Source organism: Chelonoidis abingdonii, chromosome 8 (assembly GCF_003597395.2).
Source record: "Chelonoidis abingdonii isolate Lonesome George chromosome 8, CheloAbing_2.0, whole genome shotgun sequence".
Classification (NCBI taxonomy): domain Eukaryota; kingdom Metazoa; phylum Chordata; order Testudines; family Testudinidae; genus Chelonoidis; species Chelonoidis abingdonii.
The window spans coordinates 22,009,245-22,033,405 of NC_133776.1; the positions used below are offsets into that span (position 1 = coordinate 22,009,245).

The window sequence follows — 24,161 nt, forward strand, 5'->3', positions numbered from 1 at the left end:
TCCAATTGCAGAATGAACTTGAAGCCAGCGTTGTCTCTTTGAAGTCTAAGTCCCTGAAGTTTTTTTGCTGCAGGAATGGCCACCTAAGGTTCCTGCTAAAAAGTGTGGCCAGGGGTTTGTCTTGCAGTAGGAGGCTTCTGGGTACACATCTGGCTCTGTTGATCTGTTTCCTTATTTCCTTGTATGGGTATTGTAGTTTTGAGAATGCTTGATGGAGATTTTGTAGGTGTTGGCCTCTGTCTGAGGGGTTAGAGCAGATGCGGTTGTACCTCAGTGCTTGGCTGTAGACAGTGGATCATGTGATGTGCTCGGGATGGAAGCTGGAGGCATGAAGGTAGGCATAGCGGTCGGTAGGTTTTCGGTATAGGGTGGTGGTAATGTGATCGTCACTTATTTGCACCGTGGTGTCTAGGAAGTGGACCGCCCGTGTAGATTGGTCCAGGCTGAGGTTGATGGTGGGGTGGAAGTGTTGAAATCGTGGTGGAATTTTTCCAGAGTCTCCTTCTCATGAGTCCAGATTATGAAGATGTCATCAGTGTAGCGTAGGTAGAGAAGGGGCGTGAGTGGACGAGAGCTGAGGAAGTGTTGTTCCAGGTCAGCCAATCTCATGCATATATAGTATATTGTGCACAAAAAATGTTCAGGAAACATTTTTAAAGTTGCAAAGTCAATCAGGTATTTAAGAAATGCCAGAATTAAGGTTACCAGCCTTGTGTATGGGGCCATGACAGCTTTTCAAAGAAAAGGTCACCAGAATTACTTAAACATTGCAGAACTAGTTTTTCCCTTGCCTTGTTTCCAAAAATGACTGAACCCTTTTGGCTGAAATTGAAAAATAAAAATATATCAGCCAGAGGCAGACTCAGGGCTGAAACTTCCATGCCAAAACAGTAACAATCAGCGAAATTTATAAGCAGCTAAAAACAGGGTCTTATAGTGGGAAGTGCTGTGCAATTTTAATAAGTGATGCTACCAGCCTCACCTATAAGATAATGGTACTGAAATATTTTCGTTTATTCTCCAGCCTCCTCCTAACATTAGCTGACGTCTTGTTTCCTTTTTTGGACTCTAGTCATACAGTGAGCTAACACCTACATCTTTTTTCTATAAATCTAAAACTAATTCAGATATAGTGAGTGTCTGAGCATCTAAGTTGCACCTTCTGATATGTTTTATTTTGCACCTTCCTGGTGGGCATTTCATATGTCATTGTTAAGGCAGGTTATTCATCATGCTGTCACGGGTTGTTACAAATTCTTCAATTTTTGCTTTTCTCAAACTTCACTGCAACTCACTGGTCATCTTGAGAGCCGCTAATTTTTATTTAAAAATACATGGTTTCTAACCATTTTGGTTGCAGAGGTAATCTTCTAAACATGAAAATATAACATGATGCTGTCTTGCTACATCCTACCAATATGTAGAGCTTCTCTAGAGGACGCACCTTTACCGTATGTAAAAATTCTAAAACTTTGTAATGTAAGAATGTAAAATGTGCTTTATTAAAATAAGACCTGATATCATTTTTTAAGAATTTTTTTAGATTTTTTCCTGCTTGAAAATAATGTTTAGGACACTTAATGTACTTTGAAAAATTTCTCAGATTTTTTTAACTGTATTTGTGACTATTTCACTTTTTGCTAGGAAAAAGCAGCAGGAAGTGTTTTGTTTTACCGCAATGTTTTGCTTTGATCAACAACCAGCTTCAGTCATTCTGTTGCTCAGACACTAATGGGTATGTCTACACTGCAGCTGGAACTGGGTCTTCCAACCAGGTATACAGACATGCTAAATCCACTCAATCTAGCCGTGTAGATATTTTGTCATCAGTACAGTCCAGCCACCCAAGTACGGACTGGAGGGTTGAGTGGGCTTGTACTCAGCCAGCTAGCCAGTGCCACAACTGTCCACATATTAGCGTCTATGTCTACCCAGATTGGCAGGCACACACCCAACTGCAAGTATTGTAGACGTACCCTTAGTTTTGTACACTCCTTTTGTGATTCCTTACAGGGCTGCCTAAGACTTGATCAGTCTAAATAATCTGGTTCTTAGCAGACTGCCTGCTGGCAGTTTGCATCCTTCTGAAACTGTTTGGCTTCTAAAATGGTGGGAAACACACTTCCTAGACAATAATCTTTAAGCTGTGCAGTGTTTGAGGTGATCAGATAGATAAACTAAACTTTTTAATAGCTTGGTTTTTATATATGTCCATATTTCCATTTCTTTTACCAGTATTCAGGTTCCCCACTTGAGAAAAGAAAGAGAATGGGTGCATACTACAGTTTTAGTGCCATGTAGCTCGTGGGGCTAGTTTTTTTTGTTTGTTTTTAATCATTTTGGTTTTTTAATATCAGTTAAATTAGTCCCATTAGAATCAGAAGGATGGGTTATTTATAATTGTTTAGGATCTAATTTATTGAAAAATAAATATTACAGAAACAAGATATAAGAGTAAATAAGAAATAGAGGTTTAAAAGAAACACGGCAAGGCATAAATAGAGCAATTGCTTATGTACATGTATGGTAAATTTTCAGTAGTTCTCTTGTAATAAAGACTTTGTTCAGTGTCTAAGCTTATTCAGTTTCCTCGTTTGTAATTTTGGGATAATGATACTGACCTCCTTTGTAAAGTGCTCTAAGATCTGATAAAAAGCCCTATATAAGAACTAGGCATTATTATTACTATTTCTGCTTCAGTCGATCATTCCATGTTAATGGTTACCCTTTTGATGCATTTGCAGAATACTTGAAGGTTGTTAAATTTTCATAACGTAACCTTGATTTGACTCTTTAACTTTAGACTCTGCACAAAAAGACTTTCTACTATTTGGAACAATTGATTTTAAAACACAGGCTTCATCAAAATACTCTTCGGATCAAAGAGATTCATGGTAAGTGAAGTGGCTTGCCAATAATTAGGTAAAATGACTGAAGTAATCGAATTTGGAAGTCTGTGTTAGGCCCGAAAAATAAGTACTAGTATTCCATTTTTGTGCACATTGGTTACTTACAGGAATGATTTAGATGCCTAATCTTGAATATATAGCCCATTGTTTTACGGTGAAAAATACTATATTGTACTTTAAATAGGTTTCTTCATGTAGCTGTCTTTTCTTTAAGATGGTCTGGATTTCTATTATGGTTCAAAGCAACATGCCCAGAAGATGGTAGAGTTTCTTCAGTGTACAGTTCCTTCCAGGTATTTTGCCATAGTTTATCACATTCTAACTCAGATTTTCAAGAGCTATTGGAAAATTACTTTGTTGAACCTTTATCTTGAAAATCATATGTAAAGTGCAGAACCAGCAGTTCTCTGTTGTAATTACAAAAGACTCATCCCATCTAAGTCTCCAAATTTTTCCATCAGCTGAGACATCATGGAACTAACTCTTTTTTTTGTCCATTGTCCTGCTTTCCACATTATTTCTAGTTTTCTTGTGATATGAAGCCATATCTTTGCAAGTCTTTTTCTACTACGATATTTTGTGCTGATAGAATGAATTATCTTCCGTATATTTCTTATGCCTTGTTTTTGCTTCTTTAAAGCTGTACTTATGTTTTTTAGATCAAAATCATCCCAGCGTTTGATTTCTCATGATATTCATAGCAATGCCTACAATTACAAAAGCACTTTCTCTGTGGAGATTGTTCCAATATGCAAGGTAGCTTCCCTTTATTTTATTAATATTTTTTTTTATTTTTAAGGGATAAAATATTACGAACTTACAATGTCTGTAATTTACATTTTTGATCACGATGCACAATTTTTTTTTTTTAAAAGGGTATTTTAAGATAAATGCATTCTTAGTGAAAAAAGCTCTCATCAGACATTCCATTAGCTTGGAAAGTATTTTAAAAAGTGTGCTCAAAATCATTTTGGAAGGGGGTAGAGTACTTGTTTCTCCATACTTCTGGCTGAAACCAGCACTTAGAAGCCCAATGTGCAACATATTTGTATAATTGCATCAAAAGCAAAACCAATCCACCTCAAAATTTACATGCCAAATTTCATCCCGTGGTAGAATTTGACTGAAAAGTTTGGTGCACAATCGCTTGATAATGGCTTGAGAATTTCCCTGTTCACTTCGAGAGATCTTCCAAACTGAGTTTTTGGCTCATATCACTGAAAAGCAGATTTACCTGTAACCTTCAGAGTGCACCTCTGTTCTGTATTGCTTAACACGTAAAAATGCTTTTTTTGCTGGCTTTCGAGAGGGTTCTGGTATAGTAGCACTTATGTAATAACACCTTTAAATATTAAAGTAAATACATATTCCAGTGCACTTAAAACATATCCTTGTGTTTGCATGCATTATGTATTCATTTTCACTTCTTTGATTTACATGTTGAAAGTTTGCTTGACCGAAATGAAGATGACCATTAGCAGTGCTAATGGTCATCAGGGTGTCATGTGGGTTTGTCTCAGTCCAGTAGCAGGAGAAGCAAAATATAGGCAAAATTTCTGGGAAAGTTGAAAAAAATACAACTGCACCCAAGTGTGAAAAGCTCTTCTGGGTAGGAATAGTCTTGGTATTTGTTTATACTGAGCCTAGCACAGTGGGGATTTAATGAGATTTTGATTAGCCCTTTTGGGTACTCCTACAATATTTATATTAAAAATGGGGGTGGTTATCTGTAGATAATTGAGATATGTGTTTTAGACAATTTGTCTGAAAATGTAGCCAAAATGTATAGGCTAGTTATTTGGGTAGTTAAGAAAAATGTTGCTGCTCACAAATTGAGCCCCGCTGAATATGTACTATAGTTAATTAGTGTAAAACATCTTTTCCACCTTTTGAGCATTTTTATTAATTTAGGAGACTGAGACCTGCGCTACTGGCTTCTTATAAGTACTTTATACCATGAAAAAACTTTAATGTTAATCCCTGAAAAAGTAAAGAATGATCCCTGGAGAAACCTTGAAATCAGAATATGGTACAACCTTATCTTTCTTCAAGTTTACAGAAATAGCCAAAACTTTCTGATAAGTAGGAGAACCGTGCAAAATGCACTAGGCAGATGGACAATCTCTTCCTCCTTTGTTCAACTGAAGAGTGGGAAAATGGCTTTGTGCTGTAACTAAAAAGCTACTTTCTTATCAAGTGTCAAAGTTTTGCCATGGGAACGTTAGAAACTCACTTCTCAGCCACACAATATTGTGGTAGTAGATTTCCCCTCAATTGTTCGTTCATAGCATCTGTGTTGAATAGTGATAGTGATTGCTGTCAAACTCAGTTTAAGGACTTGTTTTAAAAAAAATTTAGTACTTTGCTAAAAATCGAATATAACTAAGCAAGAAAACAAATGTGCGCAATTTTGTTTTTGCTGCACAGGACAATGTTGTATGCCTGTCTCCGAAACTGGCACAGAGCCTTGGGAATATGAGCCAGATTTGTGTGTGCATCAGAGTAACAAGTACTGTCCGCCTCATTGATCCCAACACCTTGCAAAGTAAGTTGGGGGAGGGGAGTTACTATTTTTTCCCTGGAGAGTTAATCCTGTTGTCTAGTAGTAATTCTTCTGTTGGCATTGTTCCTGATGCACATCTTGTGTTTCAGACCTTAATTTTGAAAGATTAAATCAGTCTTCTCACTGCCAAACAAATTAATGGCAAACTAAGAAATTGACCTCTTAGCCCCTGAATTCTCTACTATCGTATACAAAATATACCACAAATTAAAGAATTACAGACAGGGTCCTTGCAGAGGCTATCTGGATGTTTCTTTCCTTTTGTCACCTTGCTGTGCCACGTAAGCTGTGTCTACGTTAGAACGGGTTTATTGTTATAGCTCTACTGGCCAACTCTGATAGTTGAGTTCTTTATATTGCCGGTGTAGTTTTATACCAGAACATTAGGGGTTTTGCCAGCACTTTAAGTGTAGACGAGGCCTTAGTCTATCATAGACATATATTCCTTTAGAATTAAGATGGAGATATGGAATGCTAACTAACTTGTGACTCAGGCCAGGTCTGCACGAGGAGCACTTTGCGGGAATAGCAACACCAGTATATTTTCCCAGCAAAGCATTCCTAGTGCTGGTGTAGCTTATTCCCATCTTCTCTTCCCTTCCCCTCCTAACAAAATAAGCATGCTGGCAAAAGTATAATTTTGTTGGTATAACTGCATCTACACTAGGGACTCTTGTCAGATCACACCCTGATTTTGACAATGCTACGTCAGCAGTAGTTTATAGTGTACATCTGGCCTCAATGCGTCTGCTCTGAAGTGTAATATAACCGATCATTTGGCAGTTGCCTTGATTTTTGGCTTAGTAATGCATATTTTGTATGTGGAGTCTGAAAGCAATTTTCCTTTCCCCACAAAGGTCTCTATTTTCTCTTTCAGTTGCTGACATTGATGGAAACACTTACTGGCGTCACCCTTTCAATAGCTTGTTCCATCCAAAGCAGTTGGAGGAGTTCATTGTAATAGATATCACCAGGGTCCAAGAGAGAAAACAAGATGCAGGTGCAGGGATGAGATCAAACAAAGTAAGAGTTTATTTGCCTTATTTAACACTTTTGGAAACCTGGTTCCTTGTCTGGAATTCTGTTTTGGCTCACTCAGAGTTACAAAGCAAACCGCACATTTTTCCAAATGTATCCAAAAATTTTCTGTTAGCTAGTGAAGCCCTCCCCTAAGAAAAGTGCAATACATTATTCTCATTCATTGGGAATTGCGTACACATCACATGAATTCCCTTTTCAAAAATTATTTTGCTTCAAAATGAAGTTTAAAATTTGACTTTGTTATAAGCTTCTTATTCTTAGATTAATATTTTAAGTCAAAATTTAGTAATGAAGCATTTTATGCATTCCAACACTTAGAGGATTGTGGATACCAGCTAAGATTATGTATAACTAAATGAACCATATTTGACAAATATCTTGACAAGTATTCCACCTGATTGCCTCGGTCAATCTAGTACTAGGGACTGGTGTTCAGAAGTCCATTCACCTCTTACTAGTTTATTACATATCTTGTAGCAGTTGTTGTTTCTTAATAACACAGGACTGTGGCTTGGCACTTTTGTCCTACTTAGACTTCTATGTAACAACGGCTAACCTTTGGTTTGCTGCTCTAAGTTGTTATATTTCCTTAGCAAACAATATTGCTTGTTCCAAAAACTCTGTGATACGTAACAAAGTAAAAACAATCTTTGTGATCATATTTATAGGAGGAAATCTAAATGGGATCTGTGAAAATTTCCCATTGTTTCCATTTGTTTGTCTTCAGTAAAAAGGCAATCATTAACGATAAGAAAATGGAAATAAAGTTGGATACAGAAAAAGCCAGTATTATTACTGATGCAATATCAAATGATACATAGTACAGCAACAGAAGTGTTTTAATTGTGCAGCAGCAAATGAAAGTATCTGCATCTCATTACAAAACTGTGTTTATTTCCATTTCTCAAGCACACTCTTGCTGAAGCCTGGGTACAGAAAACCTCAGAGATGAATACAGATAATCAGTATTTCTGCCGCACTCACTTGGGGCACCTTCTAAATCCTGGAGACCTAGTCTTGGGGTTTGTATTGATATTTGCTATTTTCAATCAATATTTGATTGCCGGAGACAGATCCTGCAGGTTAATAAAATCTCAACTTCCTGTAACACTGACCTCAAAGTTACAGGGCCTGTGGGACAGGAAAGATCTTGTAATTCTGTCTGTCATAAACAAATGGTTAAGGGTTAATGTCTCTTTTACCTGTAAAGGGTTAAGAAGCTCAGTAAACCTGGCTGACACCTGACCAGAGGACCAATAGTGGGACAAGATACTTTCAAATCTTGGTGGAGGGAACTCTTTGTTTGTGTTTTTTGTTTTGTTCATTGTTCACTCTTGGGACTGAGAGGGATGGGACATCATTCCAGGCTCTCCAAATCTTTCTGAATCAGTCTCTCATGTTTCAAAATTGTAAGTAATAGTCAGGCAAGGCAGATTAGTCTTATGTTTGTTTTCTCAACTTGTAAAKGTKTCTTTTTGCTGGAAGGATTTTTACYTCTGTTTGCTGTAAYTTTGAATSTAAGGCTGGGAGTGGTGGGGGGTCCCTCTRGTCTATATGAATCTGAGTACCCTGTAAAGCATTTTCCATCCTGATTTTACAGAGATAATTTTTACCTTTTCTTTCTTTAATTAAAAGCTTTCTTTTTAAGAACCTGATTGATTTTTTTTTCCTTGTTTTAAGATCCAAGGGATTGGGTCTGAACTCACCGGGGATTGGTGGGGGGAAAGGAGGGGGGATGGTTAATTCCTCCTTGTTTTAAGATCCAAGGAGTTTGGATCTGTGTTCCCCAGGGAAGGTTTTAGGGGAACAGAAAGTGTGCCAGACACTAAATTCTGGCTGGTGGCAGCGTACCAAATTTAAGCTAGTAATTAAGCTTAGAAGTGTTCATGCAGGTCCCCACTTGTTATACTCTAAAGTTCAAAGTGGGGGAAAAAACCTTGACACTGTCATTGTGGAAAAGGGTTTTGGGTTGGCAGGAGAAGAGAGGTGGCTTCTGTTTTTAAAGTGTCCATTTAAACCAGTGGTTCTCAAACTGTGGATCAGGACCCCAGTGTGGGTTGCAATCACGTTTTAATGGGCTCGCCAGGGCTGGCATTAGACTTGCTGAGGCCCAGGGCCAAAGCCTGAGCCCTGAGTGGCAGGGCTCGGACTTACTTCAGCCCTGGATGGCAGGGTTCAGGTTACAGGCCCCCTGCCAGGGGCGGAAGCCTTGGGCTTCAGCTTCCGCCCACCCACTTGGAGTGGCAGGGCTCAGGCTTTGGTTCCCTCTCCTGGGGTCGTGTAGTAATTTTTGTTGTCACACAGGGATCGCGGGGCAATGAAGTTTGAGAAGCCCTGGTCTAAACCAAAACTTGTAAAAAGGCACCTTTTGACCCAGTACTGCTGCCTGTGCATGTTCAGAATTGTATCTAATTACTGTTTTTCCACTTTTTGCTATGATTAAAGCTGAAAAGCTAGCACATCTGTGGGAAGCTGATCTGGATTCAGCTCAGGCTCATGCTTTACCAACTGAATTGTAAACTGTTCTAATTTTGAAATTAGAAGTGACAGAAAATATGAGGGTGGAGAAGAGGCCCTTAGACATGGCCAGAAAGAGGTCATTGGTGACCTTAATGAGAGAAGTCTCTATGGCATGGAGGGACAGAAGCAGATTGGAATGGGGTCAGTCAGCTAGCAGTCAGAGTCAAATGAATGAGTGTATAGAATGCTCATATGACAAACACACTGCTTATACATGGGGAGACTTGGGGCCAGGGGAGGCAGGTTAAGTTGCCATGGTACTGACTTGTTCAAAGACCAAGTATGTTGGAGTATGTCAGAAGTCGAGAGGGGATGGAGACAACAGGTTGAAGGCTATGCTCTGCAGCTTGATAGCGTGTCATGTACTTGATCTGTGTGTGTGTGTGAGATGTATCTTAGAATGTAAAGAGTTTAACTTGTTTATCAAGGATGTTTAGTAGCATGGATTTTCTTCCCTGTTGTGTATCATTACTTCTTTCTGGAAGTATTGTCTCTTTTGTACGAACTGTAAAATCGTAATTATATTATGTTTCTTCTTGGAAGTATAAAACATGAAAGGTTAAATGTTCAAGCTATTAAGTGTGTTGTAAATATCTTCCTTTTAGATTTGACTTGGCCAACTGTAACCTCAATGACGAATTTGCAAATAAGATGAACCCACACAATGTTCCTGATGTGGTAAGGTCCCAGAGTCTTCTTTCTTGTAGAGAAGTTTGTTTCTTGTGATTATTGAAGATGAGTACGTTATGGTCTATAAAATATATATGTTGTAGTCCTAGCCTATAAATCCAGGGAAACGAGGTATTAGCACCAGCATCCTGGTCAAATTCCAGTTTTGGAAATTATATTCTTGCTGTTTAGATTTTCCCTGATGTTTTGATCAGCTTGCTTTCTGAAAGATGTGCACTAGCTCAAATAGGAATTAATTCAAGGAAGTCCTGTGGCCTGTGTTATGCAGAAAGTTAAATTAGATGATCACAATTATCCCTTCTGCTCTTCTGGATCTGTAGTATCCATTTCCTGCCCTAAACTATTGTGTCCTATCTGTGCTGTGCAAACGCTGTACTGTTCCTCCCATACACATATATAGCTTGGAAAGGACTTTGGGAGCCCTTTGTATGACAAGCACTATATAGAGTAAGAACTTCACTATTCAGGCTCAATGAGGTGCCTGACTCAATCCTTTATTCACAGCTGAGTTACAGCTTTCCCTTGCTGCCCTCTTGTGACCAATTATAATATTGCAGAATCCACAATGCAGTACAGTTCCTTGGTTCATAGAGCCAAAGAATGTTAATGTTTTTCTGGAAGTTAGTCTAAAATGATATCTTCTATGTAGGTATTAATAAAGAAGAGTTATGACCGCATTAAACGCCAGCGTCGTAGAAACTGGAAACTGAAAGAGCTTGATAGGGACAGAGAAGGCATGGATACAGATGATGAAAGGTTTGGTTTCTGCTCAGTAACCTTTTTCCCCTCGATCCATCTGTGCAGGGTCCAGTAATGGGTAGCATTTCTCAATCTCTCCTGAGCGCAAACTAGATTTAGTACCATTATCCGGTCTAAAGGGTATCCAGAATAAGTGGAGACACCACTCCTCCTTCTTCCACGCAGGCAGGTACAACTGGCACTCCATAAGGGGGAGTGCATGCTTACCATCTCAGAGGATGGCTTAGCAGGTCTGGTCTCCCTGCATTCTAGGGATAGGTATACCTCTTCACTGCTCCCTACTGCAGGGAGTGCCTTAAAGACACAATTTAGCCCTGAGTGCTTAGAGTGAAATCTCATCCCACTTTTGACTGCTTTGTGAAATTGCAGGGGAGATTGATATGAGACAATATAGTAAAACTTTCATGAATTTTGCCCACAATCTTACAGCCCTTAAAGATTACACAGTATAAGCATTGACTACAAAGATAGATATATTAATAAAATAAAAAAAATTAAAAAAAAGTTGGAATTGTTAGTGAGTGGAATCACAGACCACATGTCTGTGGGACAACCAATTATACATTAAGCTGGCTGAAGAGACCTCTGCAAGGGAGAGAAAACATTTGTCATTGGTGTGTTCAGTAACAAATTATATATGACAGCTGACTGACTACTGCCTAACTGACTGGAAAATGGAAGCAAAAGATCAGAGTGAAATTGGAATGTAAAAGCTACAGAATATTAGTGGCATACTATAAATATCAACTATACAAAGACTAAATTACAAAGAAGGGGAGGTTATAAAAGTGTGTGTCTGAGGGACCAAATCCTGTAATCATTTCTTGGTGTGCAGTGCTTCCCTACACTTCATGGGCCTTACGGGAAGCAAAGAAGTGAGATGTAGAGCAGTTATTATTTAAGTGCTGACAGCATGCCCGAGACATAATATAGGTGTCTTAAACCCATGCAAAAAGAAGGGCTGTGGTCAGTGGGTCCATGCCTACCCTTCTCCCCTAACCCTAGTTTTGTGTCTGTTTTTGAACACATTTGGGCAACTTGGGATTTGGGGGATGGAGCTAAGGATCTGCCACTTGTTCGCTGGTCCCCACAGGACCCATAGAAATATAAGCAGCTCCTCGAGTTTTTTTAATCTGTACTTAAAGCACATAGCTGCAACTTCTACAAAATGTAAGTATTCTCAGTATATAATAAAACAAGAGCACTTGTTAACTCTCATGAAGTTTTCTGAGTAAGTCTCTCCCTGCCCATCCCCATTGGGGTTTTTACCTGCAGTAGAGTTTCACCTCTAGGACTGGCCCTAACTAGTTATCTGGCATGACTCAGTTTGGATTCCACTGGGCTGCTAGCCTTCCAGAGTTTGCATAATTCTAAAGGAAGAGTTAATGTAGTCAATTGAGTTTGTTGCATTTTAGGCAGTACCAGGACTTCCTTGAAGATCTTGAAGAAGATGAGGCAATTAGAAGGAATGTCAATATTTATAAAGGTAAATTTTCCTGAACCATGTAACTGTGCATAACACTTGTGACTTCAGATTTTATTTAGCTTCTGGTAATTCAGAGGATTTGAATGCTCAGGGTAAAGTGACATACACTTGGAAGAATGCATATTACTTGAGGTCATAATGTCAATAGATAGTTTACAGCCTTTGATTACTCTGTGCTTATGTTTTGTATTTGCAACAAAGGTAGGATTGGAATGAAAGTCTAATTTGGAAAAAATACTGTTGTGGGAAGGATTTTGGTCTATAATATGAAAGTGACAGGGTCTATTATTGATGTACTAGCTTTAAGCTATGAAATTTCTTGGAGCTATTATTTCCTTATTTGGTTTTTTAGATTCAAAAATTCCAGTGGAAAGTGATACAGATGATGAAGGTGCTCCACGAATCAGTCTGGCTGAGATGCTAGAGGATCTCCATATCTCCCAGGATGCCACTGGTGGGGAGGGTTCTGATATGATGACACAATAAGAATATGCATTAGTAAATGCAATCGGTGTACTCTTGAAGAACTGTCCCACACAGAAATAAATGTAAAGAGCTGTTAAACTAATCGTAGACATTCATGTAGTCTTGTGAATATGAAAGGCTATGCAGGTAAACCCTTTTTACTCATAAATAAGTTTGTGTGCTATACAAACTGCTGATGAGGATCAGATTTAGTAAAATCAAACAACTGAAGGTGTCGCAACATGAGGCCTGCACATTTTTTCACACATTCTCCTGCAGCTTGCTCCCTATGACTTCTGCAATGTGAGTGCAAGCTGAAACTGCAGGTGTATTCCACAGGATTGTCATGTGGTTCAGATGCAAAATGAGGAGTCAAAAGCATCTGTTCCTGATACTGCCAGACTTTCTGTAGCTTCCTCTCCTGTAAAAGAGACGTTAATCTTCTTCACAGGAGAGGAGTTAAGCTAGATTTGCTGGGAAAGTGCTTGAAGGTCTTTGAATGGAAGATACTGTGATATGAATTTATTCAGCATTTCTAGTAAATACAAGTACATAGTTTGTTCCTCTAGTAAAGAAGCTATACATACAAGTGTGTGCATAAAATCCTTATGTAAAAATAATATGTAAGGCTACGTCTACACTACGTGCCGTTTCGGCGCGTTAAAATCGATTGCTCGGGGTTCGATATATCGCGTCTGGTCTAGACAGGATATATCGAACCCAGAGCGCGCTTAGATCGATTCCGGAACTCCACCAAAACAAACGGAGTTCCAGATTCGACATGGCGAGCCGCGCACATCGATCCCGCATGGTGAAGACGGGTGAGTAAATCGATTTTAGATATTCTATTTCAGCTACGCTATTCTCGTAGCTGAAATTGCGTATCTAAAATAGATTTTCGCGCGTAGTCTAGACGGGGCCCATGTCAATTGCCAGTACAGCATGGCCACCCTTGCTCATTGTGGGATATACTGCACTATCCTAAATGCCAGTATTAGTGGGTTAATTTAACATGAATAAATATTTCCAATTGTGAATCTTACATTTGAAACTGTTAGAATTCTGAACACTTCTTATTAGCAAATAACTGAATATATTAACAAAATGTCCCTGTCAACTGTTACTTGCTTAATTAAGTTTTTTAACAGCAAAGAGGGCACGGTCAAAATGTGCATTCATTTTGGTATAACAGAATATTAAATATTGACATCGTTCAGTTTTTTGTTTTACTGCAGAAGGGTTGGTGGAATAGAAGCTTTACTGAATTGCATGAGAGCTTTCAGGTTTGGCACATCTATAATTTTATTGTATAGAAAGGATAAACCTATACAGTGTAGCAAAATCAGTCTCGCCACTATATTTTTAACTCTTCTAAAACGATGCATGATAACTAGAAGGTGAAGTAAAGAATAAACTCTTGCTTCACAGTGTAAAATTTAAACGAGGTAGAAAATTAGAGGAAAATTTAATGTATAGGGTCAATTCAATAGTGAATAGTCTCCAACGGAATCATACATAGCATAGGAATTGGATTTAGGGAGGTGTGGACTGTTCCTTCCTACATCTGTTTTTGTGATAATGTACAAGATTGAAACACAGACAGGCAGGACTGAGGTCCAACTAAAGCGTACCCCTGTCAAGCTTAGGTAATAGTTTGTCATGAAGACCCTCAACTTTGATAGCTTCTCTGGGATTGAAGGGAAGATTTAAAACGTCCCTGACGGGAGGCTAGACACTGCCATGTGAGCAAGAATTCCTATATTTAATCCTATAATTCAGTTTACACTTCAAGCCCCTGTCCTGTGCGACAGCTCACTTACAAATACTGCTTCCCTCCTCCTCCTGCATGGGATCACATAAGCCTGTTACATGAGTGCACAAAGCATCCATCATTTTTGCTGTGGATGGGGATGCAGCCCCAGTTATGACAGGTACACTTTCTGGCTGTGCATGCCAGTTTGGAAATCCAGGAGTTCCTTGAATCTACTCTTGATTGACAGTTTCTCCTTTGTCCTCTCAGATGTACAGAAAGCCACAGGCCACAACAACACATAGCATTGATAACCCTGGTATCCAAACAGGTCTGAAGGCCCAGCCAACAGCATTTCAGTCTGCCAAATGCACATTCAACCAACATCTTACAGGTAGCTAAACTTCCTTTTCCCAGGCCTGTTGCAGTCAGGTTCAGAAGCCAGGGCTTGGGCTGTAATCTGTTACATTTTTTTAATCAAAAATCATGGAGCAGTCACTAAACTTAGTAAGAGTTACAGTTCTGTTTACTGTGACTTCTGGGTTCTTTTAATTAAAAAAAATGCCCTCCTTGCCCAGTGCAGGGGCACTAGCCACCCACCCACAGACTATCATCTACCGTAGCCTAACCACACAAGGGGAGGGAAGGCCATGGGGTGGAGACTGAAGAGCAAGCCTGCCTCCCACTCACCCTACCACTTCTAGCCAATTCACACAGGCTGGACAGACAAATTCTCCCAAAATCCACTATGAACCATGCCCTGGAGTGGCTATATTTAACACGGGTGCTAGGAACCCTGGCAGATGTGCCTCCAGAAACACCATGGCTCAGGTCAGCATAGTGCACTATGGACACAGCACAGGCGGAAGCACAGGTTTACAAAACAGTGTGGATGCTCAAGCATGAGCTTGGAAATACTGAGTCTACAAACCCGAGTCCCATAACGTGCTTTTAAAAAGACCATACAGTGCAGTATTCTCTTTTGTATAGAAAGATGCAGATTTGGTAGGCATTTTTATTTAGCTGCACTTTAGGCCCCTTCTTGGCATTTTGTATAAATGCTGTTCTTAGAGATGGTTACATATCATTGTGTATTTGTGTCACAGTGAGCTCCTCTCTCAGGAACTTGTTAAAGTTTTCACTACATCCAATAGCAGTAAAAAAAACCACTCTGAAACTGAGATCTGGCTTAAGTTTACCCTTTATGCCAGATCAGTAGTTCAGCTCCAATATAGAAAATAAAAGCAAAGCTTTTAAAAAAACATTTTTTATGAGAATTCAGCTGTGTCAAAGTGAATCTTCACTGTAATAAACATGGATTTTTATAATACATAGTGTATTGTAGCTACTCCTGCCAGCAGGAGTAGGAATGAGGGTAGCGTGAATAAACTTGGTCATAAAAATTCCTTTAAGCTGCAATTTAGTATGGACATTTTCTCTGGAAAACTTTAATTTAGAACATTAAATCATCTGTCTGGATAGGGAATATTATCCAGGCCTGCAATATGTTGTACTTGCATGTTAAAATGACCTTATATACACAAATCAAACCTTCCCTAAAAGTTAACTTTTAAATGCATGATTCTGGCTGTTGAGAAATGTAGGAGAGTTGTGCTAAAAAGTTATCCCAACTTTTCAGCTAGGCCACACACCAGCTCCTGGGCCAGCCCCCTTCCTTCTCCTGCTGAAATTTTTCTTCCTCAGCTATCACTAGCTGCTCCCATATGCTGAATCATCCTGTAAATGTACCAGAAATGCCCATTCAAGAAACCTATCCCCAAAAACCGCAAAATGAAATAACCCAAGTGTTGTGAGACTAGTGCTCTCCAAACAGCAGCTTTCTGTTTCCCCTCCTTCCTGTAGCTTACTACCATTTCTGCTTATCAGCCTAAATTAGATTGTAACCAGCTCTGACCAAGGGTCATATCCAGAAAGTGCCATTCACTCTGAACGTGCTAGATAAATAAAAATAAACACAAGATTCCTGCTGGCTGTTTGTGCATTTGTCTGGCAGCTGGTAACCTTCACAAGAACAGCTGGCAGGCCAAGCAGACTGGCAGTGTATTGTGCCTGTTTGAAATCAATCAAAGCTAGTCTAATTTTAGACCCTCCAGCCTTGACAGTTTCCCTTTAGCATTCAAAAGAGGTTCAGTAGATGCTTCATTGGCTGTTGCTTTACGTGTACCCTTCTTGATTACACTAATAGTGGCTGGTAATCTGATAACAGGTACTTAATTTGCACCAGATAAGGGACTGTCATTTACTGCCTACACTGCAACCTGCATGACCTTTTTATATGTTAATTGATTCCAGAGCTACTTTTAAAAATACACATTTGTAGAAGCAGAGATACAGCTTACCAAGCAAGCCCCCCTCCGCTCCATACATTACACAGAAGTCAATTTAAAGTTGTTAATCACAAAGATTTGCCTGAGTACTGATTTGGATGAATCCTAAATTGGAGTCAAAGGAAAATTTATCTTAAGCTCTTTGAGGCATAAATAGTGTTTTCATATGCATTTATACAGTGCCTAGAATAGAGGGACCAACATGTACTACCACAGTATAAACACAAAATAATGACATAGCCAATATATTGTGAATAAACTAGGCCTGTCCAAAATGGCTACATGATGTCCAGCCTTTGAAATATACTTTTAACTCATTTGTATTATCATAGCTTCTGGGAGCCCTATTCATTGTCCAGGGCCTGCTGCTCTGGTAAGTTATGTACAAACACACAACAAAAAGATGTCCTTGCTACAAAGAGCTTCCAAACTATGTATGACACTAGAGACAACCAATAGCTAAGACAGATGGATGGGGGAGTACAAAGAAACAATGAGATAGTATTAAGCAAAGGTCTCAGCACACCAATAACCAACCCATTGTCCAGTTTTTTGTAGGTATCACAGCAAAGAGTAATGGAAGCAGGCAACATTGGCAGATCAGAGGCAGGAACTGATATCTCAGTGAATGAGAGGCAGTAGGTAGGGCACTGATGGCTTATAAAGGGCCTTGAAAGTGAAATTCTTGTAGTGAGACTAGAAACAAAATACTTCAAAAGGAAGGTAGTTTTTAAAAAGAATAAAGTGTAACCAGTGGAAGAGATTCCATGTCAGCACAGGAGAGCCTCTGTCTTTGAAACAGCCACAGGGTTGTTCATTCAAAAATAAAACTCTTACAATGGGAAACTGACTATAGCTTCCTATCAAATTCCAGCCTTGCCTTATCCTAATTACTTTCTCCCAGCAAAGAGATTTTTCATAGCAATCACATTTTGCTGTAGTTTGCCAATGAACTACTAGAATTGCTCACAAATAATTGGGGTGGGAGGGATAGCTCAGTGGTTTGAGCATTGGCCTGCTAAACCCAGGGCTGTGAGTTTAATCCTTGAGGGGGCCATTTAGGGATCTGGGGCAAAAAATGGTCCTGCTAGTAAAGGCAGGGGGCTGGACTCAATGACCTTCAAGGTCCCTTCCAGTTCTAGGAGATTGGTGTATTTCCTATTATTATAAGTAGAAAAAGCAGCCTAAATCTAACTCCCTAAATTTGTATTTTGTTCATAGTGACTTATTTCTCCGCAGGGTTAAGTTTTGTTAGTAAAGGACAGACATCCTGACCCTGTGCCCCAGCTGAAATGTTGGAATGGGGCCAAGCCACGTGGTGTGGCTCTGACCCAGCACCCTAGCTGGAGTGCCAAAGCCAGGCTGAGCAGCATGGTCCAGCCCCCTGACCCAGTGCCCCAGCCAGGGGAGTAGGTCCGAGCCTGGTGGTGAGGTCCCCCACCCAGCTCCCCAGCCAGAGCCAGGCCAAGCTGCATGGTGTGGCCATGGGCTGGCTTAAAACGGCTTGCAGCTGCCCACAAGATGGGTAAGATATCTTTTATCAGACCAACTTCTGTTGGCGAGAGACACAAGTTATCAAGCTTATATAAGCTCCTTTTTGTAACTAAAAAAGCCTGTGCTAGAGAGTGGAGTATTGCAGTTACAACATGTAAATAAATGCACTGTGTATATTTTGCTTGAAAGGCTGAGTGCTGTACTTGAAAGGCACAATCAGTCAAAATACATTAGCCAGGGCAGTTAGTTGGCAGCAGCTCTGTTTCATTGACATTTTTAACCAAGAGAAGTGGAGAGGGGAAATTAATGAGAGGCATCCCTGTAATTAAATTTAATAGGCCACCTGAAGTCAGTATTCCCTACTGTACATGGCATCGATAGAAATCTGATCAACAAGAGCACAAGGGCCACTTTCCCTGCCACAACTGCTCTGCCCTTAAATCACAAGAGTACGTACTGACCACTCAGAGAAATTAGTCTAGTTCAGTTTGCACTGATCCTTTTCTGGAGACCAAACCAGTTCTGTTTAGGTTTACAGGTGATGACTTCAATTCTAAAGGGACTTTGTCTTAAAGCTCCAGCCATCAATAATATCCTGTGATAATTAAACATCATACTGCATTGCTGGAGAGTGGAACAAACAGCCTCTGGGCCAGGTAGCAGGACATGCCAGAGAACATATTTCAAAACCCTGCCCCTGTTATTTAGGGTGGGATTTCCAGTGGATTTAAAACTAAAATTATAATAATTAATTTCCACATTTATCTAGCACCTTGTACATGAGGCACTTGAATCACTTTACCAAGACAGACTGAATAAGCATCACAATGCTCCTGTAAGGTATGTATTCTTACTCTCATTTAACAGATGGGGAAACTGAGACCCCGATTGGTTAAAGCCAACATTTTCAAAATTGGGCGCCTAAGATTTGTGGCAGGGCCGGGAGTAGAACTCTTTACTTCCAGGCGCTGATCAATCCATTAGACCATACTTCTTGTTTACAGATGTAAGACTAGATCCACAAAGGGACATAGGTGTTCCAGTATCTAACCGTTAGGCACCTTGCAACCTGGTGGAATTCACAGCCCTGAGTTAAGCACCCAGGAACTGCTGATGAGAGGGGTCATTCAATCTGCCCCTCAAAGGGACTTAGGCACTTAAGTTCAGGCGGGAGGGAGGTTCGGGATTCAAAACCTCTCTGTCTACACGGCAAAGGCCACTCATGCCAGCCATGGAATTGTTAACAAGAAGGATAAAATTCATGAACATGAGTTGCAGAGTTTTCTTGGCAGCTGGATACAGCTGTGCAACTCACTCCAGAACACATCCATCCTATAATGACGACTCTCAGTATCTTCAAAACTATTTGCAAATCTCACTTATTTAACTTAGGTTTCCCATGTTCATCAGCATCATAAACATCTCAATGTAGGAGAGAAAAAGTAAGTAATAGAAGTTACTAATAAAAATAATTTTAGAAACTTTTAAGGTTCTCATGATGATAAGCACGGTATAAAAGTCTATGGATTAGGTAAGAGAGGAAGGGTCCTTTATGGAACTTCGAATATTCAGTCTTGTAAACAAAGCTATTAGATAGGGTAAAGGTCCTCAGATGGTGTAAACTGTCATGGGTGCATTGACTTTAATAAAGTTCTGACAATTTACCCTGGCTCAGCTTTACACTGGCTGAGGAAATGCCCCAAAAGTGCAGAGGATCGAAGTGCATTAGGGAATCAGTTTTAAAAGTGTTCAGTGTCTAGATTAAACAAACACATGGAGCCTGCATGTCATGGAAAGAGGTTTTAATTAAATTTGTAGATTCATGCTTCTTATTCAATCTCAGAGCTATTTGGGTTCTCCTTCTAATCAGGTTTATATGTACAGATGAATTCACATTCATGTGAGACAGAGTTAAAGCCGGTATGTCCCTGGCAGTGCAGAAAGCACTCCCTGAAAAGTGTTTTAAGCCCTTCAAACTTTTCCTTCACAAATGTCACACTCAGGGTAAGTCACTTCAAAACACGTTGTTAATGAAGAATTAAGGTTGCCTAAGACTGCCTTGTTCCTTTTCAGAGCATGGAGATCAAAAGGCATTTATGAGAGTGGTACAATGGGCTTCCTGGGCACATCTCATTTGCTAACTGATGGGAAATCCACTCGGTGTACTAGAACAGGGTGATGGAGCTCTGCACACAGAGATGAGAGGTGGCCCCTTCATCTCAGGTCTCACTGGAATGAGAACACCCCATAGAAATAAAACAATAGCATTGAGAGGGATGAACTGCTCCATTGATCTCAGTGGGTGTTTTCATCCCCAATCCTTGTGCACTGAACATAGATCCATTCTGTCCTTCCTAGTTCTGCCCAGCAGGAGTTCAGCAATGGAACTGATTTGCCCTTGCCAAGACTCTTGTGCCAATGATACTGTCTAGTATCATTTTCAGAGTCACAGCTAGTTCCTGTCACATGAGCCTGCACTCTCATCCCCATACCAGGCTTCATATCCTGGACACAGTTCTGTTCCCTACACTGTCTCTGGTTCATCTTGGGCAGACAAGTAGATGGCATTAAAATACATGTGTGGTGTGCTGAACATCTTCAAAATTGTACACACCACTCACATTTCCAAAAGTAATCCCAATGTACCCCAGACACCAACAAAAGCAGGTTGAGAGCATTAATGTGAATAGCATGCCACTCCCCTCAGGGCAAGATTCAAATTTCAGGTCCCTAGGCTCAAGGAGTAGTGCTCACAATGTGTTGCTCACAAATGAGCCCCAGAGATCAAACCCATTTGGGCAACATCAGTTTTCAAGGGAAATCAGTGCAACAATATGAGCCACAGGTATGTGCAAACAAATCCATGAGAATGTGAATGTTTTACTGATGGGTCCTTATCTTCTGGCCACTGTCGCTCAGAAATGTCATAAACAAGAAATTTCACATTTGCAGCAACTCTGCCCCCCAGTACTGATGATGCACAGCAATGTCCAAGAGTATGCATATGGATTTTAAAGACCTTTGGGAAAAAAATCAGTTCTTAAACAGAAAGCTCATACCCACCTTAACTGAGGCAGGTGATGTCCTCTACTATGAGCATAAACTGACTGAATACCCCACTCAGTCGCTAGAGGGAGCAAGTTTAAGTATTGTATTCCTTGCTACTGTAGTATTCAGCAACTTCAAGCTTGTTTACTGCTGTCAGAAATTAAAGAACTCCTAGCTGTACATCTTGTGTGCTTTGATTGTTGACTTGCTCTCTTCAGCCACAACCACAACATTTTCCATACGGAAATAATGAGAAATTCCCTTTGTTATATATTTGCTATTTCGTGCTTCATCAAATATACTTAAAATACCAGATTGGTTGCACAAGGAGTCTGCTGATCATCAGTCCCTTTAGCCTGCTAGCCAGATTATTTAAATTTTAGAACACACTATATAGTCCTCATAGCAATTACCCTTTCAGGTTAGGAATGAGACAGAGTTGTAATTTAGCTGCTGTTTAATAACAAACAGTACATGTTTAGCAGGGCCTCTGCAATGAGAGCATAACAAACTTGTTTGGAGATCCAGTCTGCACTGAGAAAAGATTATCGGTAGATTCTATGAACACCTGTCTAGTTCCAAAACCTGCATCTGGGATAATTCTTCCCACATACAAACAGCCAAGATTACCAACCCAGAAAGACCCAAGTTGGTACTCAATCACGGATCAAAGCAACACCAATAAAAAAAACTAGTGTTTTTTAAATACATGCCCTAATTGGTATAGGCTGACTGCACAGTCATCTCACAGGTAAACAAGGATGTAGTCTTGAATAAAATCATTTGAAATGGTGGCTGTAGCTGTTTGCCAGACACCTTTCAGCATGTAGTAGCATTTACTGTTCTTACAATTAAAGAGACAAATGTTCTGTTGCTGAGAAATTTGTTGAAGTCGACAGGGCATTCGCGCTGGATCCCTCTTGCTTTAAATAAAAAGGGTAGGCAACAGCGTGTTCTCTGTGAGGGGCTCAGCTCGGGAACAGGTTTCCCACAGTCCAAAATAAACACCAGTGTATTGCCCTTTAGGGGTCAGTGCAAGGCACACTATTTAAAAATTCTCCTTTGCAGCAACCTGTGTAAAGGCAATCAGATTTATGAAGGGATGAGAACTGGGTGTTCTGTGGGCAGTTTAATTGTGTTTGCATAGTTTATGACACAGGCACCTAGAACCTTGGAGAGGTGTCCCCCCATTTTGTTCCTTGTATAAATCAAAATAAAAATTAAAGCAAACTAATAGTAACTTTGTAGAGCTGATGAAAAAGTAATGTTTCCTGCTCATGTATGCCTGGGAGTTCTTTAGCAATAGTAACTATTCTAAAAGCACTGCACATTCCATCCAGTGGCAATTGATGACGCCAGTAACGTGGTTAAGGAACATTACCAGAGCTGTGGACAATTGTGATGTTTGTGTCTCTGATACATATGCACTAGCATTCAGACTAGAACCATGATAATTTCACACAGATAAACATAGCCTAGGTTCAGAGACAGGACAAACCCCCAACACTAGCTTGAGGCCACCACCCAGCCTCAGTCCTAATTCTAGCCTTCGACCATTAGCTAGCCAAATGCTAACTTTAACTCAGGGCCTCAAAACTCGCCTTAGCCTTGAATAATAAACCCCAACTCAAGCAGTAGTCTAGAGTCACTAAATGGTCACAGCACAAACACTAGTCCTGGACCAACAATTGGCTGCAACCCTAATCTTAACCCAGATTAACCAAATGATCCTTATCCTAATGCTAGCCAAGGGCCATCAATTGGCCCCTGCTCTAAACTTCATTCATGGCCATCAACAAACCCCACGCTTAGCCCTAGCACAGGGCCAAAAACAGTTACAAACCTTAACTCTACTTCAAGGACCAGCAAGGGTAAGTCTACATTCCCAGCATCAGAAGATAGACTCATGCTAGCATCACTCAAAGTAGTGCACTAAAAATAGCAGTGTTGATGTTGTGGCACAAGTGGCAGCTTGAGCTAGCCACCCATGCTTGGACCCAGAGGGAGTCAGGCAGGCTCGGACTCAAACAGCTAGTCCCAGTACCATCCATAACCCTAGACTGGAACCAGCAATAATCTTAACCCTAGCTTTGGACCACAAATTGGCACCATCCCTAGCCTTGGACCACCAATCAGCCCTAAACCTAACCCTTGCCTAGAGCCACAAACTGGCCAAAACCTTTACCCTGCCCTAGAACCATAAATTGGTCCCAACCCGGAAGAGACAGTTTGGTGCCTAAATATGTTTGTGCATCTCACCTGAGGCATCGGTAGCCTTTATTTATATTGAATGAATATAGCAAATCAATAGTTCTCTGTTAAACCAGTGTCCTTAATGAGTAAGTCCACCTCTTGTGCTGCTACAGTTTTAAGATCAGCAGAATGAGAGTTACATGGAGGGATTTCCTTAGGTTGTTAAAATAAGGAAATTTGTATTACAAGTTTCTCTTAACAATCAACGTTAATCATGCACTTACAAAACCTGAAAGAGCCCATGCAATAGCAAATACTGTATTCATATTCACATCCCAACAAATATCAGAGGTAGATCTCGCAACAGATTGTCATGGGGGGAGAGAGGCTCAGGGTCTCCTGCTGGGATCTTCCCTCCCTATCCATACCAGGGAACTCTTTTTAGCCTGTGTTATGGCCACACCTACTACCTTATACATATGCATGAGGGTTCCAACCCTTATCATCTGTACTTCCACACCCCATAAAGTTTGGGGTACCCTGCTTTTCATAGGTTGTCCTTTTAGTTGCACTTATTCTTATTAGCATCTAGGTACACACATCCCCATAGTAACCTGTGGTGACAGCAGAATTTCCTGTGATGTGACAATAAGGTGTCTTGCAGTCTAGATGGGTACACTGTTGTGACATACTTTCCCAAACATTACCCACTGGCACATTCTTTACAGTAATCTTGTAACTTTATTGGGACAAGTGTATTCCTTGGTCACCTTTTTACATCAACCCTTCTGAGGCCTAGTATAGCTAAAGAAATCTTACAGGCCTCAGGCTGATAGCCTTGCATTGCAACCTTACTTTGCTTATACTTCTATGATCCTACTTAAACCTATTCAGC

At 40.1% G+C, this 24,161-nt stretch overlaps 1 protein-coding gene across 1 annotated transcript in view; it reads left to right on the top strand.

Moving 5' to 3' along the window:
- NMD3 (NMD3 ribosome export adaptor) overlaps window positions 1-12,945 on the top strand; it is an 18,252-nt gene extending 5,307 nt beyond the window's left edge. Inside the window, exons 7-16 of the mRNA XM_032778163.2 lie at window positions 2,804-2,894; window positions 3,124-3,202; window positions 3,569-3,665; window positions 5,337-5,454; window positions 6,350-6,495; window positions 7,423-7,535; window positions 9,639-9,711; window positions 10,373-10,479; window positions 11,898-11,968; window positions 12,321-12,945. Coding sequence (XP_032634054.1) covers window positions 2,804-2,894; window positions 3,124-3,202; window positions 3,569-3,665; window positions 5,337-5,454; window positions 6,350-6,495; window positions 7,423-7,535; window positions 9,639-9,711; window positions 10,373-10,479; window positions 11,898-11,968; window positions 12,321-12,454 — 1,029 coding nt within the window. The 3' untranslated portion in view covers window positions 12,455-12,945. The remainder of the gene's footprint in view (window positions 1-2,803; window positions 2,895-3,123; window positions 3,203-3,568; window positions 3,666-5,336; window positions 5,455-6,349; window positions 6,496-7,422; window positions 7,536-9,638; window positions 9,712-10,372; window positions 10,480-11,897; window positions 11,969-12,320) is intronic.
- Window positions 12,946-24,161: the final 11,216 nt, after the last annotated feature.